The sequence below is a fragment of the Engraulis encrasicolus genome, chromosome 5 (genome assembly GCF_034702125.1).
Source record: "Engraulis encrasicolus isolate BLACKSEA-1 chromosome 5, IST_EnEncr_1.0, whole genome shotgun sequence".
Lineage (NCBI taxonomy): Eukaryota > Metazoa > Chordata > Actinopteri > Clupeiformes > Engraulidae > Engraulis > Engraulis encrasicolus.
This window is the reverse complement of record NC_085861.1, coordinates 36,430,103-36,445,102: the sequence shown is the minus strand read 5'-3', so window position 1 is coordinate 36,445,102 and position 15,000 is coordinate 36,430,103. Positions and strand designations below refer to the sequence as shown.

Here is a 15,000-nt window from a genome sequence, read left to right as displayed (position 1 = left end):
ATTTTGTTTGATTGTTTTCTGGTCCGACTCCTTTGGAGTGTTCCACAAAGTTGTCTTTTCCATTCTAATTTGACCTGAGAGCAAAACCTAAAAACATTTTTTATATTATTCCCCCTTCTCTCAGGCTAAAAGACTCTTTGAAGTGCTATGTTTGTAATTTCATCCCTATCAATTTGATAGACTTCTGTCAAGACTGGCATTGGAAAATGACTAGGGCTGTGGTGTCATTTGTAATGCATTCATACCTTATGGTAAAGGGTTCAAATCCAGACTGGTTCATTTCCAACCCAACTCCATTTCTCTCTCCCTCATATCCTGTCACACTCTAAATTGTATATGCTTTCTGCCCAGGACCAATTGGCTATTCATTGAAAAAACTTCTACTACTTCTAGTACTACCATAGTAATACACTGCTATAACATTAAATAAAGGCTTGAGTAATATGTTGGAACTTGGACGTTGCCGTTCTGGTAACGACAAACTTACAACAGTAGCTGTGTCTTGAGACATTATAAAGGAGTGCAACCTTTTCAAAGACTGACGCACGTAACTGATCAGAATGAAAGGGAGGCAGTTTCGGAGGAGTGATACCCCTCTTCGATGTGCAGCAGTATTCTTTGACCACCAATCCCAAACTCCACTTCGCATTAACCCAGATGTCATTAATGTTGGCGGGGTGAAGGGGGAGCAGTGAATGCAGTCTGTCTGTACAAACCATGATGAATGGTAGTGGGCTTGCGGTTTCTCAGATCTCTCTCTCTCTCTCTCTCTCTCTCTGGAAATTGATGGAGCTGATTTTGATGAATGGCCTTCCCCAGCCATTATCAGGCCACACCATTTTATTATTATTAAAGGGCTTTCTATTTTCATGACTGTAGTCATGACATCACAAAACATAGCCCATACACAGTAAAAGAAAATGCAGTTTTCATTCAACACTTAGAGTGTACTCTCGGACCAAATACACGAGAAGATGTTAATATTGACTCTCAGAGTGTTGAATTAGCATTATGTTTCTTGTGTAGCATCATATGCTGGTGTGGGGATGGCCACCACTACTGTTCAGCGTCAGTGATTTCAATTTCAAGAAGGAATGCAGTGAGCTTTCCTTGGGAAGTTTGACAATGCCACAATGTGTTATATGATACTCTAGGCTACTCTGGTGTCAAACAATGTTATATGATAGGCTACTCTAGCTTCAATGCCATGCAGTAACTTGTTATATGATTGCATGCTGCAGTTTCAAAGCCAAAAGGTGTTTTATGATCAGCTACTATTGTTTCTGTGTCAAGGGGCGAATTCAAACGCTGGTATGGTTTGCAACGTGTCTCTACAGATTTGTATGGTATGTCTCACCTATGCACCAAAGTAAACCTGGGTTGCTACATGGACCATGAACAAAATTAATTAGATTCACCAGACTAAAGCTATGAGCTCATTTCCATCTGCAGTCCCTCATACATATACAGTTATAATCATTCTTATATAGTTATGTCAGATTCAAGGCCAAAGAGTGTGTCATGTGATACCCTGTTGTTTCATCGTTTTCATTCTCAGTTTATTGCTCTTAATATGAGAACGATTACTGAGTGGCGCCACTGTTTGTGAGGGGCAGAGGTCCCACATGTAACTATTAAGGTACAAAGACAGCACTCATTGAATTAAGATCCTGCAAGACCCAATGGAGCTTGGGGAGTTTCCATATTGCTGTCAGTCTTCTGGCAGACTGAGCGCATCTTTCACTAAAGTGCTGCGTGGAGTCATTTATGAGTCATTTAATCTCTGTGTGACTATCTGTGACTTATGACAGGCCCAGCCACTATGGACCTTACGCATCTAAGAATCCTGGTCCTAACCTACGTTGACCTTATGACGCTACAATCTCTATCTATCTCTTCTTCCTCTGCCTTCCTGCTATTTCTGCTTCCTGCTATTTCTGCCTCTCCTCTATACCTCTCCTTTTAAATCCATCTCTAACAATGTTTTTTTCCCCATTTGTTAAGCACTTTGAGTTACATGCCTTGTATGACACAGTGCTATACAAATACAATTATTATTATTATTATTATTATTATTTATGACCTCCTTGACCATACAGTTTTGTGACATACAGTTTTTACAATTTTGTGAGGATTTGGCAATCCATATGGAAGTGTATTATCCATTATCCATAACATTAGTGGGGGACTTTTTAGGTGCCTTTCCTCACTGTACCACTATATATAATGTAATGTAATGTAATATCGGAACAACAGCAAAACACTGTGTTTGATTCTTCCAATGCAGTCCAGTCATGTAATCATGATCCACGTTATAATGACCTTTACCTGAAAACTAGCCGAAAATCTAACCAATATACATCCTATCTGACAATTCTCTCCTTGCGGCACTGCTAGTTAGAATGACAGGAGAACTGTGTTCTGTGTGCTTACGAATGTGATGTTTGCAGAGGTTCCGCTTGACTTGGTATTTAATTCTTTCCGACCTTGTTTGTTCAGTAGGGCTTTTTGACAGTGTACAACAATGAACAGTTGACAGATATAAGTGCTGAAAATGAACTGTGACAACAATAATTAAAGAGATACAGTAGACAAACATGAGGAGATGAGGCTATTGTAGTGAGGAATAAATGGATGTTTTTTTTCTTTTACATTTTTTATTACATTCATTTAGCAGACGCTTTTAACCAAAGTGGCTTACAAAAAGGACATTCAAAGTACAGAGTATGGGGTAAAATAAAGAGTACAGCTGTATACAAGTAATGAAGAACAGACAGAGAGCAATCATATGTGGATGACCTATTTAGTGTAGTGCAAGTTAATGTCCAGGACTAGAGTTGAGTATAGTAGAGTTCGTTTTGTTATGCGGGAAAGCTCCCTGGGAAGAGATGAGTCTTCACAAGCTTCTTGAAGGTTGAGAGGGATGACACTGCTCTTGTAGCAACTGGTAGCTTATTGCACCATTGATGACCAATCATGGAGGTAGTATAAGACCTGGAGACAGTGAACAAGTCCCGCCCCCATTCATTTCAATGGGAAATTCTAGGCTAGTGAATTCTGCCAAAATTGAACACATTTTTCAGCTTCCAAAATGGATTTTCATAAGTGGTATCGGAAATGAGTGAATTTGTGAAAATGGCGATGAGGAAGTGCCTTGCTAATCGGCGAAGCTAACCAGCCAAATCCTGACCCCCAGGAGCCAATGAAAAAAAAAAACATTTGGACTGGGATCGCCTTGTTGCGAGTAGAGAGCAAGGCTCATCACATCAATCACATATTTCACACATTCCAGAGCCTGTCTGCATTGCTACTAGGCTTACTGTGACTGAGAGATGTGATCACTAGTTTAGCGTCAACCGTGTTGGATGTGTGAGATTTAGAACAGTAGGTTACATGTTTTTTTCGATGACACTACTTCTGATTCTTGTTTTTGCTTTGATCCCCATGTTGCCTCTTCCAGACGTTAATCCCCCATAAAGAACCATACAGGAATGTGTCATGTGTGGTTCTCACAGTACCCTTTATCCTCCCTGTTATCTCAGACACAGTTGCCCTCGCACAGGGAATTACTTTAGTGAGAAGTCCAGGTGTGCCTGTGTGCATGCGTGCGTGCATGCATGCGTGCGAGCAAGAGAGAGAGAGAGAGAGAGAGACTTTGCAATCTCTGAGATTCTTCCCTCACATTGGGATAAGCTTTAGTGGGAATTACAGCAATTCCATGCATGTCAGGCATGCCTCACTGATGTCCTGTGGAAAAACAACCAGCCTTGCGATTGTATCCGATTTGGATTAGTCAAATGATCAACCTACGGAGAAATAATTTATATTGTACATTCAACCATATTTTTGAAAGCAGTGACTCACCACAATATTTATGTGAAAATGAGCATGCAATATTGCTGTAATGAACCAGTGAACTGAGATAAGAACATGATGAGAAAATTACAAAACCAGCCTTCAATAATCAATGAATCCTGTTAATTACAAGTTTGCTGTCAATAATCAATTAATTATAGCATGCTCATTACAAGTCGACCTCTAATAATCAATGCCAAATGATCCGTTAGTAATGTCTCTACAGTACATCTTGTTATAGTGTGGAATATAGAATGGAATAGAAACCACTATTTAATTCAGAGCAGTCCTCTTGTTAATGTCTCCGATATAAAAAAATAATTTGTTCAAAACTTCTCTAGTCAAGGAAATCCAACAATAGGCATAAAATGAAATACAATAAAATCCAGAAAAATAATGTAAAATCAAAATATAATAAAAAAAAATATACATCAAATCATAAAATTAGCCTGTTTTTCAGAAAACAAAAAACATGTATATGTAATTAATATATACATGTGTATATATACATATAAAATCAATGAAATGATGACTCTTCTTGTTGTCCTGGTGTGCTTCCTTTCTCAGCCACTAAGCTGGGTCCTGAGGCGTTCCGTTTCGACGCGGGAGCTGAAGCCACGGCGACGCGTCTGAGTGAGAGATACTACATCCTGAGGCCGGAGGTCATCGAGAGCTACATGTACATGTGGAGGCTCACACACGACCCCAAATACAGAGAATGGGGATGGGAGGCAGTGGAGGTACGGTGCACACACACAGACACACAGACACACAGACACACAGACACACAGACACACACACACACACACACACACACACACACACACACACACACACACACTCACATAGAGAAACCTGGGCTGTCACTAAATGCCCAATCCAGTTTGGGCTCAAAAATGACACTCATGCGCCAACAACTTGCCGCTAGATGGACTAATTACCTGATGTCAGTCCAAATAATGTCTATACCTGGCTGCAGACATGCAGAAATGAGAGTGTTTTATAATGGAGCCGTCTTGTTCACTCATAGCCAAGGGGGTGCCAGACAGCAAATCCATTAGGACAATTCAAATCAATCACCATTGTTTGTAAGATGTGAAATAAGAATTCCAGGTTGATTTTCCTGTTTGATTTGGGTCATTGACGGATGTTTTTTGTTCCCTGTAATCATCACATAACTGGTCAAACAAGTGTGTAATCAACCAGGACTGATGCAATGCATTGCAATGCAGCGACTGGAGGATGGACATATTAGCCCAGGCAAATTAAGGCTGCCTCCACCCCCTTTATAACTGCTGCCACCCCCAATGTGACTAATGGCAATCACGTTAGCTTGGCTCCCTTTTCAAACAAAAGATGATAATGCTACACACCCAGAGAAGTGTGTTCTCTGACACCCATACAGTCCAATTTGATTTGGAGTAATGGGTTCATTTTAATATGGGTGGCAGTCCACATCTTCATTTCTAGTGGATTAATTAGTTTATTTTGCCATGGCTGCCAGTCTTTGATTGCTAGGCTCTCTGCTCAGGCAGCAATCTTGTTTTGCGTTTCTTTCAGTGGTCAGATCACATGATCTGACGTAATGAAGAATTGAAATAGGTTTCATATTTTTATCGTAAACATTCTGGTAATTCTGCATATAAAACAAAATGTGCTTCTACACGACGTGATTTCAGCTGTAATGGTGACATTCTATTGACAGCATTATGCCCCCAACATAATGACTGTTTTCCATGTATCGGGGTCTTTTTCCCCTATAAAACAGTTGATCTACACATTACAAGTGATTTCAAATAGAGAATATTAATGATTATATAAATGATAAATGAGAGCTTCTGACTGTTAAGATGCAACATTACAGGACGTCAGTTCATGTCTTGATATGCAGCATACAATCTCTTATCCCATCTATAAGTTACCATGGGCCTGCGCTCATGTAATTGGCAAGATAACAGACTTACAGTAACTTATTCCACTGCTATTGTCATGTACACACACACACACACACACACACACACACACACACACACACACACACACACACACACACACACACACACACACACACACACACACACACACAGAAAGAAGAGGCTAGATGCTTTTAAATGAATGAGTAAATCAATGAACGCCACAAATGTGAATAGGACGAACGACACACTCTCTAACACATTATGCAGTTCCCACGTCTCTGCCTCAACAGAACAATTGTGCATCAATAGAGAGAATCCATGTTAGTGACAAGAAAAAGCTAATACTATTACAGCTTTCCATAGACACCTACAGATTTGCATGGCCAAATGAAGACACTTTTGTTTGTGTGCATGAGAAAACTAAAGCTTCTTTGTAAATTTCTTCACAGCAGATTTCCGGATATTTCCTATTACACAGGGATAAAAATGCTTACAGTGTACTCCGAGAACAAATACTGTCTAGAAATTGTTAAATCAACTCTGTAAGTGTTAAATTAGCACTACACACTTAACAGTGTACATACAGTGTCTTCTATTTCCTGTTACCTATCTCCTATTACCTATTTCCCACAACAGAGTCTTCTAAGCACTCAGAGGCTATTACACCACCAGTATCAAAGTGAAACAGCTTTTTTCAGCTTTTATTAAATTAGAGGTCTTGTTTTGCAGTTTGTTGTGGCGACCTTATTTGGTGACTCGCAATTATAATGCGTAGGGTACGGAATGAAAGCATATTCGATTGTTTTATCCCACTTACTTTGCTATGTTTTATGTGTTTTTTCCCCCACAAAGAAAATGACCAGGGTTGTTCCTAATGCCGGAGTTGATAATTGTCAATACTGAGTCTTAATAATTCTAGTGTTTCTGTCTGGCTTCTCAGAATGTGGTCCTGCATCATCAAACACTAATCAAAACCGCTTTTCACTACTTTATCAGTGAGGCAACGAATTTTGCACTGTGCCTGTGGGTTTAAAGGCCGTGACAGAAACTCTGAAAGTCAGCTATCAAGTGGCTATTTGTTATGTCTTAGTGGCTTAGCAAGTTATGGCAATCAATGAAAAGATAATGTATGTGATGAAGATATGGCTCCGTCTTGAAAAATGTATTTTTTGTTTAATTTTTGATGTCCATAGCCCTTTTTTTTTTAGAATTTTCCACTGGACTTTTGCATTACAGGTATAGGCTTTGTCTTATCTAAGATTTGCTCTGAACCACAAGGAAATCGAGCTGTGCCATCAAAATGGGCGAATTAATAAATATTGCCTCATATCGCTCTCGAGTCGACCGTCAAATCATTATTTCGCTTCTCCGCTTTGTTTACATCACTTAGAGTTTGTCTCGAGCGGCCAGCTTCCCTCTTGTGGTGCCCTGACAGACTAACTGCACCCAAGGGAAATTATGACTTCTCCAAGAGGTCTTATCGTTGTCTCGCAGAAAAATAAATACGATTTTATTGCCTTGTGATCTTTCTGTTGAATCCCCTCAGGAGAGCATGAACAGTCTGAAGCCGCTTCTACGTACATCTGAAGCTAGAAACCAAGATTGGACTCATATCTTGCATCTCCCCAACTCTGTTTGTTCTGAGTTTAATTAAAGTTATTTCAGACAAAGTCCCGCTTTCTCATTACACATTTTCAAATATCAGTTGATTATAAGATTTTAATCATTTCAATGAGGCAAAGTCAGAATGATTATGTTGTGTTATTTGGAGCTCATTTAAATGGCCTGTTTTCAGAAAGTGAAACTCAGCTTCATTTATCATTGCAATCACACAGCACTTACTTCAACTTTCACAGTTTAACAGTTTATGTAAATTAATATGTTGTTAAAGTTATTACCGTTATCACACAGTAATATTGTGCTTCTACGATTTTCACAATGTTGACATTAGATGTAAATGTAAATATTGTGTTCCACCATTATGGCGAGCTGTCATACAGATTATGGTAGTCATGATGAATATGACAGTGATGGCAGGTTTGATTATGATGATGATAATGATGATGGTGCTTATTATTTTTATTATTATTTGACAAGCTTTGTGAAATTGTGTGAAAGTCGTCTTTCCCACGGTCTGCATAAGAACTCTCATTATTATTATAGCAGTTAAAATGATTATGATTATGGCTGTGATAATGATTATGATTATGATGATGATGGCAATGGTAATGATGATGACATTATTGATGATAAGGATTATAATCATGTGAATGTCCAATTTCCCAGGCTCTGGAGAAGAACTGCCGTACGGACGCCGGCTTCTCAGGCATCAGAGACGTGTACTCATCCGTGGCCAGTCATGACAACATGCAGCAGAGCTTCTTCCTCTCCGAGACACTCAAGTGAGTAGAGCCCATCATGACATCCAACATAGGCCCTACGCACTTCTCTCCTCTCCTATCTTCTCTTCTCCTCTCCTCTCCACTCCACTCTCACTCTCACTCTCACTCTCACTCTCCTCTCCTCTCCTCTCCTCTCCTCTCCTCTCCTCTCCTCTCCTCTCCTCTCCTCTCCTCTCCACTTCTTTCCTCTCCTCTCCTCTCCTCTCCTCTGCTCTCCTCTCCTCTGCTCTGCTCTCCTCTCCTCTCCTCTCCCCTCCCCTCCTCTCCTCTCCTCTCTTCTCCTCTCCTCTCCTCTCAAGTGGGAACCCATCTCTTGTGGGCTCGCTGTAGCTCAGTGGGCTAACGAGTCATACCATAAATGGGAGCCAAGACTCTCTCTCTCTCTCTCTCTCTCTCTCTCTCTCTCTCTCCCCCCCCTCTCTCTCTCTCTCTCTCTCTCTCTCTCTCTCTCTCTCTTTCTCTCTCTCCCTCCCTCCCTTCATCATCTCGATACCCAATTTTCCTCTCCTCTCCCTCTGCCTCAAGTGAGTAGACCTCATCATGATGTTCAATATACAGTACTTTTCTCATCCATTCCACTCTTTCTCTCTTCCTCTCTCTCTCCCTCAAGTGACTAGATCTCATCTTGATATCCAACATACTTCTCTCCTCCTCTTCTCTCTCTCTCTCTCTCTCTCTCTCTCTCTCTCTCTCTCTCTCTCTCTCTCTCTCTCTCTCTCTCTCCCTCTCTCCCTCAAGTGACTAGATCTCATCTTGATATCCAACATACTTCTCTCCTCCTCTTCGCTCTCTCTCTCTCTCTCTCTCTCTCTCTCTCTCTCTCTCCTCTCTCTTTCTCTCTCTCTCTCTCTCTCTCTCTCTCTCTCTCTCTCTCTCTCTCTCTCTCCCTCAAGTGAATAGATCTTGCTACTCAAAATACCTCCTGATTTTTCAACCAGAAACCTTGTTTCTGTCTACTTGAGTAGACATCGCTACCCAAAATTGTCGATATAGTGTCAATACAGAATAAATACTGACTCAATGCAGTATAAACAAGACAGAATACAGTAGGCCTATCTCCCTTCTCTATCAAAGTGTGGAGAGGCAGCATTTATCTGCTTCGCTGCAAAGCTTTGGAAACAGCTTCCAGATTATGTAAACAATGATAATGCTATACATGGGTTCTAAAAAAAATGTTCTCCTGACTCTGTCCTCACATGGTTGGCTGCCAGTGTCTTGCCTCTCCTTACAACATTGTGTTAACAAACACTGTGAACTCATGTATAACACTATTGATAAAACTAGACTCAAGACGGAACTGTTCTCAGATGACTTCCCTTAGCAGCTGTAAATTATATATTTTTAAATTTTATTTTATTTTAATTATTTCATGTTTTATCTTAATGATTTAATTTTCTTTGACTCTTATTCTTCCTTGCTTCCTTTCTTTTTACTTTTATTTGTTGTGAAGCAAATTGAATTGCATCTGTGTTTGAAAAGCGCTATACTGATACATTTGCCTTGCCTTGCCGCTCTCGACCAGTCTCTCTCTCTCTCTCTCTCTCTCTCTCTCTCTCTCTCTCTCTCTCTAGACTCATCTTGACCTCTGTCTTGACCTCAACCTCTCTCTCTCTCCTATCTCTGAGATCCTCAATTGAGTAGACTTCAGATTGACCCAAAATAACTTCTGTTTCCTCCACCTTTCTAATCCAAATCTTCTTTGTTCCTTGTTCTCTCACACATCTATCTGTGCTCACCTGCTATCTATCTCACCTGCTCTGTTATTGTCACTATCTTCCTTCCTCGCTGCCTTTTTCTCCCACTCTCCTCACACGTGTTTCTATGCTCCCTCACTTTGCCAGACTTCTTCCTCTGAGGTTTCAACTTTGCATGCATAGTTGAGTACCGTAGCTTAACAGGGAATTTAGCAGAAAGCACACACATGCGCACACACACACACAGAGAGACACACACACACACACACACACACACACACACACACACACACACACACACACACACACACACACACACACACACACACACACACACACACACACACACACACACACACACACACACACACACACACACACACACACACGCACGTGGAAGCACACCTGTCTTAGGCAAAACAGCAGACTCAGGGGGACAGAGGTAGCTGTGTGAACAGGAAAGCATCAACACAATACATGATGCTCTCAAAATGTTGAATTTAATACTGTATGGCACTTTGGATTAGGTGCTGTACATATGGTGTGAGATATTGACTGCATTTAAAAAAAATTAAATACTGTATGCCTTTGCTTTGCCCGGTAAATGAAATTCTGTAGAAGAGAAAGATATCTTCCGGGTTCTGCACTTCGCAATCTGGTGCGTCATGGGAAAGGATTCGTAAGTGCAGATAAAGAAGAAAGTCACCGAAGCATCTTCATATTGACTCTGAAGAAGACGTTAGTCTTGGCACTTGCCATATAAAGCAGTAAACTATCCACATCTGCACCCTGCCCCGGTGACTTCTTTATCTTCTTTCCATCCTCAATTCCATCCAATATTTTTCATCCTCTCTAATAATATTATACGGTTCTATTTAGTCACTGCTTTGATCTTTGAATAATTTGAATCCAAACAGCCTTTTCTTCAGTTATGTTGTGAAGAAACATTGTCTTCTTATACTCCTCTCAAGTACATGTAGGCCTACCTGTTGTTCACAAAATGAATGACATGAAATGTGGACTAACCATCTTTTCACAACATGCCCTTGCTTTATGTTGGAAATGAAATAGCTATACTCAATCCCATCCCTAGTCGTCCTTGAACACATGCTATCCAAAGAGTTTAGTTGTTAGCAGTTGGACTTCATATAGCTTGCATTTACTTTGGATCTTTCTGCACTATAGTTCCTCATCTAAATTGTATCATTTGTTTATTTAATGTAACACACTCTGTTTATGTAATGGTGAACAGAGAAAAGAAATGAGCAGGTACAGTAAGCTTCTCTAACAGTTTTGTTTTGTCTTGCATAAACCTATTCATTCTCTCTTTCTTTACGTGTTACTACTACACCAAGGAAGCTGTTTGATGGAACATTTGACTATGTTACACCCTATTTTTATGAAGTCTTTCTGCCTTCTTTTTGTGGAGTTAGAAACTGGAATGTCAAAATCCGCAATTCAATTTGTGGTCGCTAGCAGTGCTGGGAAAGTTACTTTGAAAAAGTAACTAATTACAAGTATCAGTTACTTCTCCAAAAAGTAATTGCGTTAACTGCGTTACCTCACCATAAAAGTAACTAGTTACCAGGATTTTTTTTTTTTGCTTAAAATGTCAAAGAAACGAAAGAACAGTTACATGGGGTTTTCATTCTTGTTCTGTGATGTTATTTTGGCTGTGATGTTATTTTTGCTTAAGATGCTACTATCAAATATCTTCATGACCTAGGCCTATTATCAGTGATGAATTAATCCAGTTCTCCACAACGTATTTAGGGATGTGCTCATTTCTCTTCCACAAGATGGATTTTTTTGCAACAAGAGCCCTTAACAGCTCCGACCCCACAGTGGATAGGGGAGACATGTTTTCAAGCACATACCTGGCGATTATTTTGTTGAGCTCACTCGTGTCCTAAGAAATCAGGTTTGGCTTGTCTCTGTCTCCCTCATCACTACAGCTGAAACTAGCTGCACGGGGGTGTGCCACCATGCGAAGTTGAGAGGTGCTTAGTGAAATTAGAGTCGTGCTCGTACAGATTTTCCAATGCACATATACTTTGGATATAAACATTATTGCATTTGAGTGCAACTAGCGCGAAATGATTCCGGTATTTACCGTTGGAACATGCAACCTCGCGGCTTTACTGCCATTGTATCTTCTATACGTAATGCGCTTCCTGCTCTGTGTGTAGAATTACTTTTTTTTTTACGCGCGTGGGAGCAAGATAGTCGACACTCCGCCCACTTAACACTTTTTAGCAAATCATGTTCAGCTATTTTGTTCTCATGCATGCAAAGGGTGAATGTGAGCATATTAAAAGCCGGCTTGGTACAGATTTATGCGGCGTTGCCATTTGCTCCTTGATTTTGTCAGCAGCCAGTGCACACTGGCGCTGCAATTCATAAAATTGCAGTGCGCAACGTTACCTCCCGAGTAACGGCAACGGCGTTACAGTTATGCATAGAGTAATTAAGTAATTATTCCGTTACCCAAAATATGGCTCCGTTAGTAACACTGTTATACTCTAATTCCGTTATTCCCAGCACTGGTCACTAGGGCCGTCTAGATTTCTAGTCTAGCAATGGTGAAGAGTCTTTTAAAAAAATGGTCCTAATTCCGGTTCGTGATTTGGATCACCACCAGAATTTAATCACTTGTTCCTTGGGACAAACAAGCAAACAGACAAACCAACGCGACTTTTGGCCAGTGTGTGTGTGTGTGTGTGTGTGTGTGTGTGTGTGTGCGTGTGCGTGTGCGCATTCTGTGTTTATTGTATTGTAATGTGTGTGTGTGTGTGTGCGTGTGTGCGTGTGTGCGTGTGTGCGTGTGCGTGTGTGTGCCTTTGAGCTGCATTTGGCTAAATTAATGTGTGCGCTATAGGGTTAATGGATGTTAAATTACGGTGTGCAATGTCTTGTGTATTCCTTATGCATGTACGCTACTGGACACCTTCATTTCCCTCAGGATTAATGGTACTGTACTATACTCTACTCTAAGTAGTAATCATTGTCTTCTTGTGTGTGTTTCTCTCAGGTACCTGTATCTGTTGTTCTCGGACGATGACCTGTTGTCCCTGGAGGACTGGGTGTTCAACACGGAGGCCCACCCCCTGCCCATCATTCGTAAGGGCTGCCTGCAGACCGGCCCGGCCACTCAGGAGGCCGATGACCAGGCCGCTACAGAGTAGACGCCACGCCCGCCTCAATACTGCTGATGATCCATACATACCAGGACACGGACAGTATTCTCTCAAGATCACACACACACACACACACACACACACACACACACACACACACACACACACACACACACACACACACACACACACACAAATACACACACATTACAATACAATAAACACAGAATGCGCACACGCACACGCACACACACACACACACACACACACACACACACACACACACACACACACACACACACACACACACACACACACACACACACACACACACACACACACACACACACACACAGTACAATACAATAAACACAGAATGCACACACACACACACACACACACACACACACACACACACACACACACACACACACACACACACACACACACACACACACACACACACACACACACACACACACACACACACACACACACACACATTCAAGTTGATCACACATGGTTGTGGCTTCTGAGAACTTGTGATGGACTCTCAGCTCCTTCTCAAATGGAGGGCCACAGACACGCGTGCACACACACACACACACACACACACACACACACACACACACACACACACACACACACACACACACACACCGTGATTGTAGTACCCCGCACGGGCCCGGGCCTGGACGATGTCATCTCTTCAGTCGTCAACAGGGGGCGCTGTTGGCGGGAATCTCGTTTTTTTTTTCTGCGGACAATCAGCCAGCTGGACGGGATTTTGATGAGAAGAGCACCTTTGTTTCTTTCCTTCTTTCCTCTGTGAGGAAAAAAACAACAAGAATAAGAAAAAAACATACACAATAACCCGTGCATTTGTAGGAGGATTGTTGCCATGTCATTGGGTTATACTGAGAGAGACAGAGAGAGAGAGAGAGAGAGAGAGAGCGAGAGCGAGAGCGAGAGAGAGAGAGAACCACTGAGCTTTTCATTTGATATCCCACTTTCCTAATCTTTTTTTTGGTCTGCCTTTTTTTCTCCGCTTCACCCACACAATTTTCTTATCTTCATGACGGGCTAACTCTCTGACCAAAGTGTTATTGTTTGTTCTTGGACGAATGAAAAAAAAGCTCTTATTGTTGTTTTTTGTGTCAGGGAAGATTCACACAGATTATCACCAAACAGCCGCACCAAGTGTATGAAACACTTTCTATTTCTCACATGCAGAGCCTATAATCGTTTGGATTGGCAGTCTGTCGGATGGACCTAACCCAGACTAGTATTATCTTATTACTGCTGCTCTCGATTTCAACAGCTCCCTCTCTGTGTGAATCCAACCTGCATCATCAATCAGCTTTGTAATAATCAGAAAAAATATTCCTTTTTAATCATTTCTCCTTTAAAAAAAAATGTATGTGGACCAACGTTTTTTTCTTCTTCTTCTTCTTAATATGTGAAGTAGAGTTGCTTTACCTTCCCTGAGAAATGTATAGATTTAAAAAGTGATGTAAAATGTAAAATGAGTTTTTTTGAGATCGTGTCTATGCCACTTCAAGTGAAAAAGGAAGGATGTGGAGATGGATGTATGTGTGTGTTTGGGGGGGACGGGTCAGGAACCAGTCGGCCATTTCCTCCATGTGCAGTTTGTTTTGTGTTTCCTGGATTGTTGGTTGATTAGTTTGTTTGTTTGTTTGTTTGTTTCTCTGCTGGTGTAGTGTTATGAAGCGCTCATGTTCTATCTGTGTCACTGTGCACCTCGGAGCCTCAGGAGTCTATGGCGTGACACAGGCACATCGTGAGACTGTGTGCAACACTGACAGGAAAAGGAGGAACATTTTATAATATTATGTAAGCAAAACAATGCACACACACACACACACACACACACGCAAAACACGAGTTAACTCACAAAAGCGTGCAAACACCCGCACACATTCTTATGCATGCATGCTCATACATACATGCATACATACTGTGTACACACATACCT

General features: G+C 41.1%; 1 protein-coding gene across 2 annotated transcripts in view; it reads left to right on the top strand.

Annotated features, from left to right (window-relative positions):
* LOC134449338 (mannosyl-oligosaccharide 1,2-alpha-mannosidase IA) overlaps window positions 1-13,197 on the top strand; it is a 328,401-nt gene extending 315,204 nt beyond the window's left edge. Inside the window, exons 10-12 of one of the 2 annotated variants that reach the window (XM_063199224.1) lie at window positions 4,423-4,595; window positions 8,058-8,173; window positions 12,899-13,197. In XM_063199224.1, coding sequence (XP_063055294.1) covers window positions 4,423-4,595; window positions 8,058-8,173; window positions 12,899-13,052 — 443 coding nt within the window. In that variant the 3' untranslated portion in view covers window positions 13,053-13,197. The remainder of the gene's footprint in view (window positions 1-4,422; window positions 4,596-8,057; window positions 8,174-12,898) is intronic. The other variant, XM_063199225.1, reaches the window with a different exon arrangement.
* The last annotated feature ends 1,803 nt before the right edge of the window (window positions 13,198-15,000 follow it).